Genomic DNA, 21,396 nt, shown 5'->3' on the forward strand with positions numbered 1-21,396 from the left:
CCACCGACTTTCATAGTATTCAACGTGAATTTCGACGTAGGCCTCTGCCGCAGTGGTATTTTAGTCTGTCAAGTACTTATTGTGAGGTACTTTTTAATAATTTCATGGTGTCGGTAAAAAAGTTTTTATAAGTACCTATCACTTGATTTTTGCATTTTTACAAATTATTGAATATTTAAAAAAGCGGCCAAGTGCGAGTCGGACTCGCCCATGAAGGGTTCCGTATTTAGGCGATTTATGACGTATTAAAAAAAACTACTTGCTAGATCTCGTTCAAACCAATTTTCGGTGGAAGTTTACATGGTAATGTACATCATATATTTTTTTTAGTTTTATCATTCTCTTATTTTAGAAGTTAGGGGGGGGGGGGACACACATTTTACCACTTTGGAAGTGTCTCTCGCGCAAACTATTCAGTTTAGAAAAAAATGATATTAGAAACCTCAATATCATTTTTGAAGACCTATCCATACACACCCCCACACGTATGGGTTTGATGAAAAAAAAAATTTTGAGTTTCAGTTCGAAGTATGGGGAACCCCAAAATTTATTGTTTTTTTTCTATTTTTGTGTGAAAATCTTAATGCGGTTCACAGAATACATCTACTTACCAAGTTTCAACAGTATAGTTCTTATAGTTTCGGAGAAAAGTGAAGTGAGTGGGTGACATACGGACGGACAGACAGACGGACAGACAGACGGACAGACATGATGAATCTATAAGGGTTCCGTTTTTTGCTATTTGGCTACGGAACCCTAAAAAACTACAGTATCACAATTCACAACGGTTCGTAATTTATAGCTATTTGTTAGAATTGAAAAATTAAATTACTTAAATACTTAGTTAAATTCTGGTAATAATTAGGTACTTTGATAAAGAAACATACTTAAACTCAATTTATGCTTGAATGCTCAAAATTTACTTAGGTATTTTCCAAACATTCATTTCGTTTAATAAAAATCAGTGTGATGTACATATGTGTTTTGAACTCTCTATAGAAATGTACGACTAAGTATGACACTTATTTCTGGCTTTGTACTGCTTTGAACCCTGGTCCCATTAACATTTGAGCTTCATAAAAAAAGCTGTGTTGATATTCGATATGTACTTACTCATAATTTCTATCTGTAACTGTACCTACCTAACAACTTGTTTTCGAGGAATTCACACTCGGCAAATATTTAAGAGCGAAAAGTTTTAACAGCTGCCTTTAACCCACCCAATTAGAGTTCAATAGAAAATTTTGCAAATAATGTAAACGAACCCATTTACCTTCATTAGGTACTTCGTAATTTCGGACAACCATGATCTTATTAAATAGTATCAATATCAAAACTTATATTAATAACTCAAAGGGTAGAATAAAAGTTACCTATTTGCCTATAATATATCTCTGTTTCGCTAATATTAATATTAATTAGTTTAGATCTCTCATAAATGCTAACTTTGTGTTGCCGAAGACTACTAAGATAGCCATTTTTAAGTTAGTATTAAAATGAAACACTATAGTCCTAAACTACAACTATGGTCCAATTTTTGACGTTTATTATTGACTATAGCCTACTTGAATTATACTCGACAGGAAATTTATCTAGCTTAGATATATGTACTTACTAATATAGGCCGGTTACTAAACTTTAAATTGTTCGAGAGCATCACATTATATCCTACAGTATATTTGTGTTTGGAATATAATAGAACACTATTTTGTGAATGTATGTGTAAAGTAATCTCTAAAAAATATATTGAGATTTTTGGAAAAAATTTTTTTAAAAATTTAGTTTTAAAAAGATGTAAACATCAAATTCTACAGTAGCGATTTTTTGTTCAAAAGGCATAACTAAATATTTTACACTGTAAGTAAAATATGCACCACTTGTTTAGTGGTGCATACGTCACGAGCAATAAAAATGTTTGAAATAAATAATTACAATACAACATTAATTAAACACTTGGTGATTTTCCACTATATTGTTTCGCCAATTATTCTACTCAATATAATAAAATAAAAAACCAGGGGATTTTATTTTTACTATTTTTTAAACAATTATAACGTATTTTACCCCACGCGCATTAATTCTACAGTATATTTTTTTAATGCACCATACAGCCTGTAATTAATGTTATCACAACGTCAAAGAATCTCCTATTAATACAATGAGCTTTTGTCACAATTGTAAAAATGGCTATCGTTAAATTATTTAAATGATCGGCGCGGGGCGGGAGGGCAAGCGATGGCGATACCTCAAGGCCGCACGGCCGCAAAGCAACGGATTGGATAGGATGAAGGTATCTTAGGGCGGTTACAGAGTAGCGTTTTATACGAGCGTACGCGTACAGTCACCAGCAATTAAATGTCTGCTAGTGCACGAAAATACTAACGACCTTTTTTCCTACGTCCAGTTGACCTAAGTTTAAAATGTATAAATTGCGAAACTTGTAACGACGTGTCCCACGTTTAGCTGACCTAAGTTTAAAAAGTCTACCGTACCGCGAAGAAATTCAAAGGTGTATGTGAAGTCCCCAATCCGCATTGGGCTAGCGTGGGGACTACCGTACGAAACTGATAATTTTATTTAACATCACGATTTTTGGTCGATCATGAACTGTCAAAAGTGACGTTTCTTCAAATAAAAACGTCACTTTTGACACTTTTATGGATGGGATATGTCAGTGTCAAACAAGTGACTAAAGTGTCGTTTTTTTTTAGAAACGTCACTTGACACTTGTATGGATGGGATATGTCAGGGTCAAACAAGTGAGAAAGGTGACGTGTTTTTAAGAAACGTCACTCTTGACACTTGTATGGATGTGATATGTCAGTGTCAAACAAGTGACAAAAGTGACTTTTTTTTTAAAGAAACGTCACTTTTGACAAGTATGGATGGGCTATGTCAGTGTCAAACAAGTGACTAAAGTGTCGTTTTTTTTTAGAAACGTCACTTGACACTTGTATGGATGGGATATGTCAGTGTCAAACAAGTGACAAAAGTGACGTTTTTTATGAAACGCCACTATTGACACTTGTATGGATGGGATATATCGGTGTCAAACAAGTGACAAAAGTGACTTTTTTTTTAAAGAAACGTCACTTTTACATGTATGGATGGGATATGTCAGTGTCAAACAAGTGACAAAAGTGACTTTTTTAAAGAAACGTCACTTTTGACATGTATGGATGGGCTATGTCAGTGTCAAACAAGTGACAAAAGTGACGTTTTTGAAGAAACGTCACTCTTGACACTTGTATGGATGGGATATGTCAGGGTCAAACAAGTGAGAAAAGTGACGTTTGTTTTTAAGAAACGTCACTTTTGACACTTGTATGGATGGGATATGTCGGTGTCAAACAAGTGACAAAAGTGACTTTTTTTAAAGAAACGTCACTTTTGACATGTATGGATGGGATATGTCAGTGTCAAACAAGTGACAAAAGTGACTTTTTTATTTAAATAAACGTCACTTTTGACATGTATGGATGGGCTATGTCAGTGTCAAACAAGTGGCAAAAGTGACGTTTTTTTTGAAGAATCGTCACTTTTGACACTTGTTGACACTGATATATCCGATCCATATCGTTTCTATAACTAATATTTGACGTATCTCAACTGACCTAAGTTTAAAATGTATAAATTGCGAAATTTCTAACGACATGTGTCCCACGTTTAGCTGACCTAAGTTTAAAAAGTCTACTGTACCGCGAAGACATTCAAAGGTGTATGTGAAGTCCCCAATCCGCACTGGGCTAGCGTGGGAACTACCGTACGAAACTGATAATTTTATTTAATATCACGATTTTTGGTCGTTCATTAACTGTCAAAAGTGACGTTTCTTCAAACAAAAACATCACTTTTGACACTTGTATGGATGGGATATGTCAGTGCCAAATAAGTAACTAAAGTGACGTTTCTTCAAAAACGTTACTTTTGACATGTATGGATGGGCTATGTCAGTGTCAAACAAGTGACAAAAGTGACGTTTTTGAAGAAACGTCACTCTTGACATTGACACTTGTATGGATGGGATATGTCAGGGTCAAACAAGTGAGAAAGCTGAAAGTTTTTTAAGAAACGTCACTAATACACTTGTATGGATGGGATTGTCGGTGTCAAACAAGTGACAAAAGTGACGTTTTTTTTTAGAAACGTTACTCTTGACACTTGTATGGATGGGCTATGTCAGTGTCAAACAAGTGACAAAAGTGACGTTTTTGTAGGAACGTCACTCTTGGCACTTGTATGGATGGGATATGTCAGTGACAAAAGTGACTTTTTTTATGAAACGCCACTATTGACACTTGTATGGATGGGATATATCGGTGTCAAACAAGTGACAAAAGTGACTTTTTTTTAAAGAAACGTCACTTTTACATGTATGGATGGGATATGTCAGTGTCAAACAAGTGACAAAAGTGACTTTTTTAAAGAAACGTCACTTTTGACATATATGGATGGGCTATGTCAGTGTCAAACAAGTGACAAGAGTGACGTTTTTATGAAACGTCACTATTGACACTTGTATGGATGGGATATGTCAGTGTCAAACAAGTGACAAAAGTGACGTTTTTTATGAAACGCCACTATTGACACTTGTATGGATGGGATATATCGGTGTCAAACAAGTGACAAAAGTGACTTTTTTTTAAAGAAACGTCACTTTTACATGTATGGATGGGATATGTCAGTGTCAAACAAGTGACAAAAGTGACTTTTTTAAAGAAACGTCACTTTTGACATATATGGATGGGCTATGTCAGTGTCAAACAAGTGACAAGAGTGACGTTTTTATGAAACGTCACTATTGACACTTGTATGGATGGGATATGTCAGGGTCAAACAAGTGAAAATGTGACGTTTTTTTAAGAAACGTCACTCTTGACACTTGTATGGATGGGATATGTCAGTGTCAAAAAAGTGACAAAAGTGACTTTTTTTTTAAAGAAACGTCACTTTTAACATGTATGGATGGGCTATGTTAGTGTCAAACAAGTGACAAAAGTGACGTTTTTGTAGGAACGTCACTCTTGACACTTGTATGGATGGGATATGTCAGGGTCAAACAAGTGAAAATGTGACGTTTTTTAAGAAACGTCACTCTTGACACTTGTATGGATGGGATATGTCAGGGTCAATCAAACAAGTGAGAAAGCTGAATTTTTTTTAAGAAACGTCACTAATACACTTGTATGGATGGGATTGTCGGTGTCAAACAAGTGACAAAAGTGACGTTTTTTATGAAACGTCACTATTGACACTTGTATGGATGGAATATGTCAGTGTCAAACAAGTGACTAAAGTGACGTTTTTTTTTAGAAACGTTACTCTTGACACTTGTATGGATGGGCTATGTCAGTGTCAAACAAGTGACAAAAGTGACGTTTTTGTAGGAACGTCACTCTTGGCACTTATATGGATGGGATATGTCAGTGACAAAAGTGACTTTTTTAAAAGAAACGTCACTTTTGACATTATATGGATGGGCTATGTCAGTGTCAAACAAGTGACAAAAGTGACGTTTTTGAAGAAACGTCACTCTTGACACTTGTATGGATGTGATATGTCAGGGTCAAACAAGTGAGAAAGGTGACGTTTTTTTATTAATATTGACTTTCAAAGTATTGTCATTAGGCTATTTGAACGTAGCTATTTTGAGCGTAGCAATTTTAAAAGTATTGGTCTCAAATTATTTGTTATTTATTTTGATTTCTCGCAAAGCACTTGTTATTATTCCAATATTTTTTTGATAACACGTGTTAAATAAACAGATAATTGTAGAAATATAAAATTTTCGAGTGTAGGATGAATAAACATATTTTTTAAGCATAAAATAAAAAATAAAAAATCATAATAAATAGATCTCACGGTATCCGAGTGGTGCAAATTTCCATATCAATTGAGATTAATATTATGACCTAATCATCAAATTTTCGAATTGTGTAGGAATTTTTAAGTTACATTTATATCGATTATTTAAAAAAAAACTATATATTGAGCTTACTGTACACAGCTCATGCAGATCATGAACTAACTTAAGACATATAATTGATACATTATCCCGACTGTATGACTTAGTCTGTATAGTGTTCTAGATATTGACCCTAGGGTCATTAATTTCATGAAGAGCTCAATTACGGTACTGGAGATAATCGTATCGTGGGCATCTGTAAACCCTAAATATTGATTAGAAAAAGCTTTCGAAACTGTACGAATTAATGCAAGCAAAATTTTTTCTTCCCCCGCCTAATACTTTTTCTATATCACATACTCAACATAATGTATGGAGGTATACAAATTTTACACGAAATTGAATTTTACCCATATTTGTAAGTTGTGGACTGACTACCTAACAGTGACGGCGCGTCCATAAAAGCCGATTCCCACCGGCTTACCTGTGTTGGACGTTTGAGCAGAGTTGTAAAGGAAATATGTTAGCCAAATTAGCCCCGGCTTGCCTATGGATATGTTTGACGCGCCGCCACTGCTACCTAAGCCGAGTTTACGGTAGGTACTCACCATTTATCGTCTCCTTCCAGGTGATAAAGACCGTCTGCGTGGAGCCGGTAGCACGCCTGCACTAGCGCCGCCTGGGGACACCCGGGCTTCACTAGCTGCTCGAACGTGCCCTCTTTGACCGAGAAGGGGAGCACTGGCAGGTAGGATGATGCATCGCCGCCAATCAGACACTGAGAAAAAAATGTTTACTGATAAATTATACAAAATAAATATTAATTCTTTAGGTAACATAGATACATCGTTAGAATTATTATTTTCTGCCAATAAATAAAATTTCGAACAGTCGAAGTGTTAAAATAAAACTTTTTTTTTATGTGCCGTGTCTAGCCTTGATTTATTTTTATATCAGATAGATTTTTAGCGGTTAGGTATATAAGGAATTGTATAAATGGTTGAAGATTTAAGCCAAATAAAGCTAAACTGACTTTAGATTTATTTGGCTATTGCTATAAATATTGAAAAAAAAACGCTTTGTTATTCTTTAATTTCCTAAAAAAGAGCAGTAAAAATGGTGTCGTTCGGCTTAGGGTGGAATCACATCTGTCAGCATCGAGCCGCATTTTATATATGAGAAATCGCTCGTTAGTATGAAGATGCGTACGCATGCTTTCAGCTTTCCGATGCGTACGCATCTTCATACTAACGAGCGATTTCTCATATACAAAATGCGGCTCGATGCTGAGAGATGTGATTCCACCCTTAGTGTAGCTCATTTAAATTAATCGTATCTTCGTGGGACGCGGCTCAGATAACAAAGCGGACTTCATTTTATTATAAGGCAAAAGTAGGAAGAATACAATTTAAGTGTTATTTATTTTTATTCAGCTGACTTTTTACACAAAGAGATCGTGGCAACTGAATTTATTTGGCCCGTTTTTATTGCATCAGGGTCAGTTAGTATTAACAGTTTAATGTGCACCTTTTCCATTTATTCCGTATCCGTTTAATTTTCCATTTATAGTAAATAGACCGCTACAAAAATATCGAATCCCCGTTGTGTTAAAGTTATATTATCTAATACTAGGAGACCCGCCCCGGCTTCGCACGGGTTAACAAATTATACAAAAACCTTCCTCTTGAATCACTCTATTTAAAAAAAATCGCATCAAAATCCGTTGCGTAGTTTTAAAGATTTAAGCATACATACAGACAGACAGCGGGAAGCGACTTTGTTTTATACTATGCACTATGTAGTGATCGAGCATCAATTTTGTCGTTTCAAAATCTTTATCATAACGAGTAGGTATGAATAAATAGGGTAAGAAATCCTATATGTATTGAGCAGCGGCGAATCGATCGCAATGCATGGAGAATTAGGTCGTTAGGTTGAGCAATCACCAGAGCTGAGTGAAATAGCGGAGCGGTTCAAAGGGAAAATAAAACAAAAGGAACGCCAACCGAAACCCATCAATTGAAATACATCCTCGTACCACCCCACAGACTCACGCAGTTCTGATAGATACCTAATCTATATGTTCGCCTATATAGGTATCGGCAGGAGATTTGACTATACCTACACACAAACACATAGCTACACAGAGTAATAATCGCAAAAACCGTATCGAATGAATGAGTGAACGTGACTTAAGCGGACAATGTTAAGCTAAAACATTACTTAAATAAAAACTTGAAAAAACTTGTTGGTCCGTCTTGCAGTTGGCGGTTCAACTTGTTATCAGTACGAAAAAAGAATACTAATTTCAAAAACTCCCCGCCATTACATGATTTTGTTGTTGTGTGCGCGTTCTCTAGTTCCCAAACCTATACCAACGGGCGCAGCATGGTCCCATTTTTAACCGCCTTCAAAAAAAAAAGGAGGTTCTCAGTTTGACCCGTATGTATGTATGTATGTATGTATGTATGTATGTATGTATGTATGTATGTATATTTGTTCGCGATTATCTCGCGTTTGGCTGAACCGATTTTGATGCGGTTTTCAGGAAAGTGTTTCTTACATTCCGGAGAAGGTTTTAGTATACATAGATCTGAGCTGATGCTGAACCCTGGCAGTACCTAGTGGAACTCAGGTTTGGTGCAACATAGGCTCACGCTGTTTTGGTCATCTGACACGCCTTGATGAGCACTTGGGAGAGCAGTACCCAAGATAGAGCTGATGCTGAACCCTGGATGTACCTAGTGGAACTCGGGATGTACCTAGTGGAACTCAGGTTTGGTGCAACATAGGCCCACGCTATTTTGGTCATCCATCACATCTTGATGAGCACTTGGGAGAGCAGTACCCAAGATAGAGCTGATGCTGAACCCTGGCTGTACCTAGTGGAACTCAGGTTTGGTGCAACATAGGCCCACGCTATTTTGGTCATCCATCACATCTTGATGAGCACTTGGGAGAGCAGTACACAAGATAGAGCTGATGCTGAACCCTGGCTGTACCTAGTGGAACTCAGGTTTGGTGCAACATAGGCCAACGCTATTTTGGCCATCCGTCACGTCTTGATGAACACTTGGGAGAGCAGTACCCAAGATAGAGCTGATGCTGAACCCTGGCTGTACCTAGTGGAACTCAGGTTTGGTGCAACATAGGCCAACGCTATTTTGGCCATCCGTCACATCTTGATGAGCACTTGGGAGAGCAGTACCCAAGATAGAGCTGATGCTGAACCCTTGCTGTACCTAGTGGAACTCAGGTTTGGTGCAACATAGGCCCACGCTATTTTGGTCATCTGTCACATCTTGATGAGCACTTGGGAGAGCAGTACCCAAGATAGAGCTGATGCTGAACCCTTGCTGTACTTAGTGGAACTCGGGTTTGGTGCAACGTAGGCCCACGCTATTTTGGTCATCTGTCACATCTTGATGAGCACTTGGGAGAGCAGTACCCAAGATAGAGCTGATGCTGAACCCTTGCTGTACCTAGTGGAACTCAGGTTTGGTGCAACATAGGCCCACGCTATTTTGGTAATCCTTCACATCTTGATGAGCACTTGGGAGAGCAGTACCCAAGATAGCGCTGATGCTGAACCCTTGCTGTACCTAGTGGAACTTAGGTTTGGTGCAACATAGGTACACTTTGTTTTGGTTAACCGACTTGTTGTCTTGTGCCTATGTTGCAGAGTTCCACTAGGTGGGTCGATGAACTTTTTTCTAACTGCCTTTAAAAAAAGGACGTTCTCAGTTTGACCCGTATGTACGTATGTATGTGTGTATGTTTGTTCGTGATTATCTCGCGTTTGGCTGAACCGATTTTGATGCGGTTTCCAGAAAAGTGTTTGTTACATTCTGGAGAAGGTTTTAGTGTACAGTACATGGATGGTTTGAAACAGGGATGTTGCGGATGCCGATGTTTTGACATCCGCGGATGCGGATGCGGATTTTTAAAGGCTCACATCCGCGGATGCGGATGTCAAGATAGGTACAGAAAAAGCGTCTAACATTACATTTTAGTAATTTTTATTTATAAAAACCGGCCAAGTGCGAGTCGGACTCGCGTTCCTAGGGTTCCGTACATTAAGTCCCACTCACGCTTGACTGCTAATTTCTAATAGGTTTTATTGGCTAATGACTAAATTACCTAGCAGTCTAGCACTTACGCCGATGCTAAGACGTTCCTGTACCGAACTGTTCCACATCCGCATCCGCATTAAATCCGCATCGATTTTATGCGGATGCGGATGCGGATGTTGAAAATAATGCGGAAGTTCCGCGGTTGCGGATGCGGATGCGGATATTCGCAACATCCCTGGTTTGAAAAACCAATTGGACCTGGTAGGTGGCGATGCTATCGGTATACCTACCAACAAATTTATGTTGCTGAAACCGATTTAGATAAAATAGTGGGAGTGGGAGTCGGACTCGGACTGGGACTGGGAATGGGAGTGGGAGCGGGAGCAATATACATACATATCGTTTAGCACCAAAACGTCATATTATGTTGTGTCGCGATTATCATCAAGTTAGGCCATCACCAACAGTCAGTTACTAGCCCAAAACTAAATGGAGAGCCTAACTAGTATTTTAGCCCAAAACCTAAAATAAATGAAGTACCTACCTATCACTAAAAAGTAAAAAATAAAATAAAATAAATAAAAAATAATTAAAAAATTTAAAATAAACAAAAATAGTTTTTAATTTTAGTTTATAATTTTTCTTTCATATTACATTATTGCATAATAGCAAAATAATAATAATTATACATCAACAATTATTAAATACAACTACAACTACCAAAACAAAAATAAAATAACTTAATATAATATCTTTTTTTAAAAAAGGGAACCACCTTCAAAAAACCAACCCACTGAAAAGTACAAAATAATTTTTATATGGCACCCCTTTACGTGTCCAGTCCCTATCCCGTCGTAAAGCAAAATTTTGTCAAAAAGTAATGAATACCTAATAATAAGAAAATTAATAATCATCCGGGTAATTACTTAGTTTTTGAAGGCGGTGCCAAACCAACAAAAACAGTCTTTACTACCAATCAGAAAAAAAATACGATTACGTAGTACCTACAAGAACTAAATTAATGAGTAAACTGAGTATGTCTTTATAATGCAAGTAAGTGCAGCGTTCTTCGTTGTCTAAAATATCGGTTCTCAAAATTTTTGGTTTGGCACCGACTTCAAAAACTAAGTAATTACCCGGATGATTATTGATTTTCTTATTATTAGGTATTCATTACTTTTTGACAAAATTTTGCTTTACGACGGGATAGGGACTGGACACGTAAAGGGGTGCCATATAAAAATTATTTTGTACTTTTCAGTGGGTTGGTTTTTTGAAGGTGGTTCCCTTTTTTAAAAAAAGATATTATATTAAGTTATTTTATTTTTGTTTTGGTAGTTGTAGTTGTATTTAATAATTGTTGATGTATAATTATTATTATTTTGCTATTATGCAATAATGTAATATGAAAGAAAAATTATAAACTAAAATTAAAAACTATTTTTGTTTATTTTAAATTTTTTAATTATTTTTTATTTATTTTATTTTTATCGCCTGTCACTATGCCCGTCACTTTTGCACTTACATACTTGTTAGAACGTGACAGGAATGGTGACAAGCGATAAAAATGCGACCGTTCTACCGCCGCAGCAACGTTTTTAATCTAAAATGTGAACTTACGAGGAAGTAGCCAGCCTTGGAAGTGTTGTTACAACAGCGTATCTCGTCGAGAAGGTGTCGTAGCAGCGCTGGGCTGTTCTCGTCGCCGCCATCCGTGCCGTAGTGCATGTCCAGGAACTCAATCTAGAACACGACGCTCGTTTGTAGGTACTCCATGGTTATATAGCAATATTCCTCTATAAGCACGGTACTTATATGGATGCAGAAGATAGGTATCGCGGCTAGGCGATTCGCCTAAGATCTTGGAGGATATAATCAAACGGAGACGCCATGTCTGTAATTTTCTGTACAAAACAGTCTGCCGATTTTTGCGGGGGAGGGGAACGTCAAATGTATGCGTAACGTAAAAATAGCCATGTCAGATAAACGTCAGTCCATACATTGTGTATGACCGTTGGCCGCCTATTTTCGACAGAGGGGAAAGCCTGTTAATGGCTACTCCGTTTAGTTGTATCCTCCAAGCCTAAGATAGTCTTGATATCTATTATTGTCATAGTACTAAACTTGACAAATTTTACAAATAAATGATGCAAACTTTTTGTAAGACCATAACAAACCTAAGTATACAAATGTAATAGATGCATAATCTGTTAAACGTATCTCCGACTACCCATATCCCTGGACGGCCATTTATTAGATTAGTTTACAGTTAGTGTCAGTGAATTTCGGTACAAATTGGTAAAAACTTTAACAATAATGTAACATAACTCTAATCTCAACCTGTTCGCGTATTTTACTTGCTGTATCATAAGATACTAATCAGAATCTCGATATTATTAAAAGTTGTTCGCATTTCAGACGAACAGGCAGCTGCAGAGATAGTTGACCCCCCTTCAAACAAATTTCTATGTAGGGGGGTCAAGTATCTCTGCAGCTTACTGTACATATAATCTATAAACTTCCTCCCCACTCGACTGAAGCCACTGAATGCAATTCACTGCAGTGTTCGGCGCAACGCGTCAATCCGTTTACGGAAGCGGAGTTTGGCAGAATTCGGTCGACAGTATCTGTCGCCGGTGACTGCGCTTCGAATTTCGTCGGCAAATAAGGCTCGAAACACACATGCTTTACTACTTTTGTTTGGAGTTGTTGGGACGCTTCCGAGTGAAGCCGCGTTGCTGAAGTATTTATGTGTTGGAGGGTTAATTTATTTAATGCATTTTGGCGAAGTTCGCGAGGTACTCTGACGAAATGGCTAATGTCACGTTTCGTCTAACTAAAGTTTTGCCAAATACTTTCGATTTAGATATTTTAGATACATCAAATTTACTACTCTACGTAAATGTAAATGAGAGTATCCAGCCGATTGTCAATGTACTTGAACTACAAGAATAAGTCAGCAAACGACATACACTAAACATGATTATATAATAATAATGATAATTATGTTACTTAATAACGCGTGTGCAACAGTGCCAATTAACTGCATTGTAATAAACTAATCAAAAATTCCAACGAGTAGCCATACTGCCTGTACCTAAATCCCGTGACTACATCTGTTATAAGCCGAACAAAACGAGTCCTCGGCTCCCGAAAATACAACTCGCACGCGATGCGGGCATTTTCAGAGATCTCGTGATCTCTAATCTGCGTATTGACACGCAACAAAAGGCTATTTTCAGCCGTTGTCATACTTTTACATACATAGATCAAATAAACTTGATTGTACGTGTTGGTACCTATATGACGAAACAATAGAGAACAAATGGATTTTAGTCATTCGACGCATTATTATTAGAGATGCCCCGAATAGTGGTTTTAACCGAATACCGAATACCGAATATTCGGCGTCCGAATATTCGGCATGACATGCGAACATTTTGAGTCACAATTATTATGAAAACTGATTGCTAACAAAGCTCAACGTTAGATGACGTTAGCTAAGATATATTTTTGTTGAACAGCATTAATGAAAAGAGTCAAACAAAACAGACTCATGATGAAAATAAAATGTTTTTTAATCAACAAATGCTCATAAACGGGTCTTCGTATTTAACAATTTTCTAAGAACACATTCTAAATATACCTACAAAGTTTTTGGTTATTTTTATTGTGCAATTTTTCTTTTTAAGTAGGTGCAACAGATATTCGGTATTCGGCCGAAAACCGAATATTCGGCAAAGTGGCCGAATAGGCCGAATACCGAATAGTTGCCGAATATTCGTGGCATCTCTAATTATTATTATCTACATAATTATTATATTTGTACCAGAGGTGAGGGAACTAGAACATTTAAGGTAGAATGACAAAATACTCCATGTAGGGCAGTAAAAATATTTAATTTAGGTATGTCTAATAAAATTAAGACGTCCCTTGATGTAGACATTATAGGCGTCTACCTATATATTTTGGTCTATTTTTACAAATAATATGATTAAGTCCCGTGGTAGTTCTAAAAGTATGAGTGAGAATCGTGTTAGTTTAAATCAATATAATATTATTATGATCTTTGCTCAGTGCTGGGTTCTGTAGCTACCCTTCTGTCACAATAGGCTGCCTTGAATGGGAGATTTTAGAATCATGTTACATATATGTGCATTACGAGGGAGCAAAAGTGCTTACGTTCTCGCAGCACTTTGTACGTATCCTTACGAAGAAGGGAAGACTTTTTACTAAAACTCAAAAACGGCTTAACGTAGAGTTTTAATTTTACTTTCACGATTGTATACTACCCAATTATTTTTTGGTTTTTATTTCTACTACTTTGTCGACATGATTGATTTATATAATATCCACGCTAAATTGCAGCTTTCTAGCACTAACGATCGCGGAGCAAAGCCTCGGACAGACAAACGGACAAGGCGAAACTATAAGGGTTTCTAAGTGGACTACGGAACCCTATAAAAGATACCTACGTTCATGTACCTAAGTATTTAGCAGGACTCTGAAATTTAATCCAACAGTTTCGCATTATATTTTAACAATCCTTGGTGAGTATTTACAAGCTCTTGCGCCATATAAGTTTGCAGAAGACACCCGCAGGCCGCAACCAAAGTTCTTTGTATAAGTAAACCTTCTGGAGGTCGCCACTTATTCGGGCTTAGTTGATGTCTAAATAAATACTGTAGTTTAATAGAACCAACTCGGGAGTTTGCTAAAATGTGGAGGCAGCCTTATAAATTTATGTAACACTTCTGTTTTTGTGCCCAACCTTTTTCTGGCCAACTTTCAGCCGAATGTTACCATACTTAACACGATCCGGAAACTTTAGACATGTACTCGTAACGTTAGTTGTAACTTTTGACTAAATCCAACAACTACTACCAACTAACTATTATGACTTTTGACTAACAACTATGTAAGTATTTATATCCGAAATAATAAAATTCATTTATTTATTTAATAAAGGATGGGATTACTCAAGGGACTTATTCAGAAACGTACAATAGGATACCTTTCATATATTTTTCAATCTGAATGCGTTGTATTTACTCGTAAATGTTGCGCGTACTGCGCACATGCATGTTGTTTGAAACCCAAACTGGTTGTGTTGACTTTTTTAAATTTCATGTAACATAATTACAAACGATTAGTAAGCAAATACTACCTCGATGTACCGATCGTCGTATGTTGCTTGCAGTTCCGGCCCCACCATCTCCAAGATCTGACGTCTCTCTTCGCGAAAGTCTGTAAAAGAAACAAAATGTGAGAATTTTTACCAGGTTACGGCAGTTACTTCAACTATTGTACCCCACCATGTACCTACCTATATATAGGTAACAACTGTAAAAAGACAGTCGAGGACTTGTTCATGTTTCGCGCTATAAATTCCAAGTTTAAACTAATTTTACAATGTCTCATGGCTGGAATGTACAATGGTACCTAGTATTATTTATTACCCTTAATGTTACTCAACAATTCAATAAATATATTATCGGGTGATAAAAGACAATAGTGTAATGATCATATCAGAAATCAATCGATATATTGTTATGATGGGGAAAACAATAATGTTTATGACTTAAGCGCTTAGTAATAATACCAACAACAGAGGAGATAATATTGAATGAAAAGGAATTATATTCCGTACCTTTACCAAGAGTTTACCATTATTCGATAGCGCCTGCGTAAGTTTACAAGCGGCGCTTGTGTGTGATGTGTGATGTACTTAATACTTTAGAGTCTAGAGGTAAATAAAGGCGTGACCGCGCGGCGCAGTTCCGCCTGTGGGCAGCTGTGGCAAGGCTCAGCGCTATAAATAGTGTACTGTACCATTGTAGACAGAAGCGACGTATATCTTGCAGGCGCTCGGGCCGGGCCACTTGTCGCAGTTCTGCCTGTGAGCAGCTGTAGCAAGGCTCGGCGCTATAGATAGTGTACTGTACCATTGTAGACAGAGGCGACGTATATCTTGCAGGCGCTCGAGTCGGGCCACTTGTCGCAGTTCTGCTGTGGGCAGCTGTAGCAAGGCTCGGCGCTATAGATAGTGTACTGTACCTTTGTAGACAGGCGACATATATCTTGCAGGCGCTCGAGTCGGGCCACTTGTCGCAGTTCTGCCTGTGAGCAGCTGTAGCAAGGCTCGGCGCTATAGATAGTGTACTGTACCATTGTAGACAGAGGCGACGTATATCTTGCAGGCGCGCGGGCCGGGCCACTTGTCGCAGTTCTGCGTGTGGCCTTGCAGCGCCTGCAACACGGCCGGCTCCGGCGCGCTCATCGCGACGCTCTACCCGCCGCTTGAGACGACCCACCGCATTCTGTTGACAGCACTTCAGTTAAATGTCCTGTTTTAAAATCCGAAAATAATGTGAATGAATACAGTGATTTTATAAAATATTACCTAGGGCACGAAAATGGGTAGCGCGAATAACAATATAAGTCATATGTTTACATTAATACTCTGAAATTCGACGTAAACTGATTTTTGTAAAGGGGCAATCAAAGTGGCAAAATAACTATAATGAAAGACATTATTAATCTATGGTAACAAAGATGCGTTACGATATATTTGGCCTATCTGTTTCATGCTGACTGTACGCACACAACAAAGATAACAGTTCTAAAAAATGTCTTTTATCTGTCCTCTTTATTGGGAAAGAAATCGTAACTTATTACTGCGACGGAGTTCACGACGGGTCTGTTTATGTAGCAAATAGAATCCCGAGTAGGGGAAATATTCTCAGAAAATAATGCGTCCAGATGAACGACTTCAATATCGTAAAGAAATTCGTATTGGACCGAACCTTCTTATTTAGCATAGTTATACCAGTTTTACTTTACTTTTAAGGGATTATTACATCAAATCTATCCTTCTTCAGGACCCTTTCTGTTGAGAAATAAATGACAGAGAAAGGTATATGTTGTTTTCCTGTACTAAGCAAAGCGGAATGTGTGAAAGGATATAGATTTAATAATCCCTTTACATACACAGTAAACACATACTAAGTACACGCTTTGAATAGAATGTTTGTGGAATGTTCGAAAAAGCCAATGAGGACGGAATACCTATAAAACGTAATATTTTAGTTACCTAGTTCCACGGAATTGATTACCAAAATCATGTATAATTAACAGTTCTAACCGCTTAAAATAATTCCCCAGATACTCGTTTTCACTAAATAGGTAATTATAAAAAATAACTGCTACCATAAATACATAAATAAGTTAAATTATGCTGAGAAACAATGTACTAAAACGGAGCATAAGACCGGAACAAAGCCATTTACCATTGCTTTAGTTCTTGCCATTGTTGCCCAAATATCCTTAGTTAGCCTTTGTGAATCATAAATGGGTTTAAGTAAGTATAAATTGGACTAAGTTTTGGACTTAAATCTCACAGGCAACAGGAGTGGTCATTTCTCCATACAAACGTACTCGACTGTTTCCTCCGTGGGTTTTGAAGCTAGAGCATGATTTTTTCAACACAGATTAATATTGTCAATATCTGTGTCGGACCGTTTTGCTTTTTTTGATATTTTTGTTTTTTAAGGCGCTAGAGCCCTTCAAAAATTGCTAAAATGGCCTAATTGACTATGCCGCAATGAGAGGCGTGGTATTCAAAACTGATATCAATTAGCCAAAAAAGCAAAACGGTCCGACACAGATAATTTCATAATCATTTAGATTTCCAAATTTTTAAGTAAATATAAACTGGACTAAGTTTTGGACTTAATTCTCACATTAATAAGGGTAGGTTTTACCTATATGTCCCTTTCCTAACTTTTTACAATTTTTATTTATTCCTATTTCATGACGACATAATAATTACAAGAAATACTTAATAGTGGAATACTCTTAGAATATAAAGTTTGCAATACAATATAGTAATTATTTTGATACTTAAATGAGATGTAATACGAGGGGCGTTCAAAATATTCTCGGTATTGATATCTTACAACCTCTTCTAAAATTTCTTTCGTTACTGGCCGCTAAGGTTTATTCATTGACATTAAAAAAAAGTATAATTCGAACCGAGATGTTCTTTTGTTTTTCTGCAATTGCTGAACAAACATGAACATCATGTGGGAATTGACAATGTTAACTAAATTAGAACATCGATGCGTGATAAAATTCTTGACAAAACAGGGTAAAAATCAAAAAACCATAAAAGAGGAAATGGATTGTGTTTACCGTGAGTCTGCTCCTTCTTTATCTACCATTCAAAAGTGGTCAAGCGAGTTTAAACGTGGAAGGGAGAGTGTTGAAGACGACCCTAGACCTGGCCGGCCTGTAGTAGCTACTTCACAAGAAAATATTGATAAAGTGGAAAAACTTATATTGGAAGATGGTCGAGTGAAGGTAAAATCTATAGCACAAGTAACCAATCTCTCTATTGGTACCATACATGATATTATCCATGACCATCTTAATATGTCAAAAGTAAGTGCAAGATGGGTTCCGCGAATGCTGACTCGGCTTCAAAAAGGCATGCGTGTAGCTTGTTGTTCCGATTTTATTGACCTGTGCGGTGAAAATCCTGATGAGGTGCTGCAAAGAATAGTTACTGGAGATGAAACCTGGGTTCATCATTATGACCCAGAGAGTAAACAAGAGTCCATGCAGTGGCACATTAAGGGTTCAGCTCATCCCAAGAAGTTCAAGGTCATCCCTTCAGCTGGCAAGGTCATGGCCACGATATTTTGGGATTGTGAAGGAGTATTACAGATCGATTATAAAGAAAAAGGTGTAAATATCACAGGACAGTACTACGCTAACATTCTACGTCAATTAAAGGATGCAATCAAAGAAAAGAGGCGAGGAAAGTTAACCAAAGGTGTTATGCTTCTGCATGACAACGCCCCCGTCCATACTGCTCATATTGCCAAGGCAGCTATTGTTGAATGTGGGTTTGAAACTGTTACTCACCCACCGTATAGTCCGGACTTAGCCCCCAGCGACTTCTTTTTGTTCCCCAATCTTAAAAAGGATCTGCGTGGAAATAAATTTTCCGATGATGAAGCATTGAAGGCGGCAGTGGAGGAGCATTTTTACACCAAAGATAAAAAATATTTTTATGCAGGATTAATAAAAATAATTGATCGATCTTTTAAGTGTATGAACATAGGGGGGGAGTATATTGAAAAATAAAAATATCAAACTTTTCGTACTTGTTTGTTTTCATTCTCATACCGAGAATATTTTGAATACCCCTCGTAACGTCTGTATATACAACTTGATCACGTCCGTGTTTCGTAATCTCTCATGCGACAAGTTTTGTGTCGAGAACCTTTCAGATTATCATCGTTCACAACTCACAATCACGCGTAACTGCTTATTTTCCGAACAACGTAATAACTTTTCTTTGATACATTAGTTCCCGTCGAAGTCTGAAAGATCGTCTCATTTGAATTCAGTTTATTTTTCAAAGTTTCAGAACTTCGTAACTTATTACATTTAGTAGTTTGTAGTAGAAACTTTCATTCAATGCATAATAAATGTACCAACATCACATTTTTTGCTGAAATGGATAGGTCAAAGTTTTTCTATAAGGTAGGTAAGTATCATAGTTTGGGGAAAAAATACATTGAAATTTTATACTTTCTATAAGGTAAGTCTTACGTAGGTACTCTTAAGTACTTTGTATATGGGTACTGCCTGAAATAAAAGCTTTTTATTTTATTTATTTAAGTGTAATTTAAAAAACAATTAGTTTCGGCAAGAACATCTCTTACTTCTTCAACATAATAAACATTGTCACTTACCATACCAAATTTCTGCCCTATCGAATGTCAGGAAATGATTCTTGACTACTACTACTAGGGCAAGTTGTGAAAAATAATTCTTAAAATTATTACAACAATCTACGAACGATCTGCAAATTCTGCCTAAAATACACCAAACAACTGAAAGTTTGTTATTTGAGCGGCCTAACGTTTGCGCAACAAAGCATAAATGCATAAATGAAAATAAATTGGATTCACTCACAAATGGAAGGGACTGACGGGCAGCTGGTGCCCCGTGCCCGACTTCGTTTCTAACTCTACGATACGGCCGAAACTAAAAATCATGCTCATTTATGTAAATCACATGCGGGTCCAGCCTGCTGCAATGATTGTAGCATAACATTTGCAATTCGTTGTCAAATCCCGACGAATTGATATGTTATAGGTACCTTAAACCTGTTACCTGTTGAAATAACAATAGGTACCTAATCCTTAAATTATGCTGTGAAACAAACACCTAGCTTTTCATTAAATACGAGTACTAACTACTAGTTAGGTACCATTAGGTACTGTAAAATAAGTTAACCTACTTAAAGGTGTTTAAAAATAATTTCTTAAAATCTCCAAATATAGCGCCGGTAAACCAAAGTAAACAAAAAAATACGTAAGTACTAAGTTTACTTTGGTTTGTCTCGGCGTAATTTACAAAACTGGCTAAATAAACTTTTACTTAATGTTTTATTCATGATTTTTAATGTCTAGTTGGTTTGTGTTTTTATTTTATTTGTGTAGCAATTTTAAGTAGCTGTTGCAAAATTCCATCATCTGTTTATAAATACCATAATACTGTAACTTTTCTTATCCCTTCGATTGTGTATTAATTACTAATTCATATAACATATTTCCTATTAAGAGTCACATGAACCCGCTACCGAATAGCCGTTACCATACAATCGATTGTATTGACCGTGTGACTCTTAAATCACAAATATTTCCTTTGTTTATTGAAAAATACATCGACTAGTAATCCTAAAATGATAACATTTCCGAGCAGCTGGTTTTACACAAAGGCGGTCTAATCAAAGGCGACACGCCGAGTGTCCATTATACTAGCCTGTGGAGACTATTCAGGCGGTGAGATTTATAAGCCATACAATATACTAAAGCTGGCTTTAATGGCATCACGCAGGAAGCGAATTTATTACTAGCACACGTTTTTAGTGCTTTTAAGTTAGACTCACCTACCATTAGAGCAATGTATAACTCGCTACATTTCGGCATGCGACAAAACAGTACAGCATCATCATCAACTTAAGAGCCAACAGGAGTGGTCATTTCTCCATACAAACGTACTCGACTGTTTCCTCCGTGGGTTTTGAAGCTAGAGCAATGATTTTTTCAACACAGATTAATATTGTCAATATCTGTGTCGGACCGTTTTGATTTTTTTGTTTTTTAAGGCGCTAGAGCCCTTCAAAAATGGCCAAAGCGGCCTAATTGACTATGCCGCAATGAGAGGCGTGCTATTCAAAACTGACATCAATTAGTCAAAAAAGCAAAACGGTCCGACACAGATAATGTCATAATCATTTAGATTTTCAAATTTGGTTACGATTGGTTAAGTTTTGGAGGAGGAAACAGTCGAGTAAGAAACCTCGATTTTTGATATTTTTACGCAGGATTTTTCGCCTTG

The 21,396-nt window shown here is 37.0% G+C and overlaps 2 protein-coding genes across 2 annotated transcripts in view; one reads left to right on the forward strand and one right to left on the reverse strand.

The window, feature by feature from the left end:
- The window catches only part of LOC134650225 (isovaleryl-CoA dehydrogenase, mitochondrial), a 178,625-nt gene extending 171,276 nt beyond the window's left edge, over positions 1–7,349 (forward strand). The window contains exon 10 of the mRNA XM_063505171.1: positions 7,339–7,349. The gene's annotated coding sequence lies outside the window, so the exon portion shown is untranslated. The remainder of the gene's footprint in view (positions 1–7,338) is intronic.
- LOC134650321 (protein qui-1) overlaps positions 1–21,396 on the reverse strand; it is a 147,072-nt gene that overhangs the window by 66,115 nt on the left and 59,561 nt on the right. The window contains exons 2-5 of the mRNA XM_063505282.1: positions 16,147–16,298; positions 15,146–15,225; positions 11,599–11,721; positions 6,514–6,683 (exon numbers count right to left, since the gene is read on the reverse strand). Coding sequence (XP_063361352.1) covers positions 6,514–6,683; positions 11,599–11,721; positions 15,146–15,225; positions 16,147–16,258 — 485 coding nt within the window. The 5' untranslated portion in view covers positions 16,259–16,298. The remainder of the gene's footprint in view (positions 1–6,513; positions 6,684–11,598; positions 11,722–15,145; positions 15,226–16,146; positions 16,299–21,396) is intronic.

Source organism: Cydia amplana, chromosome 8 (genome assembly GCF_948474715.1).
Source record: "Cydia amplana chromosome 8, ilCydAmpl1.1, whole genome shotgun sequence".
NCBI lineage: Eukaryota > Metazoa > Arthropoda > Insecta > Lepidoptera > Tortricidae > Cydia > Cydia amplana.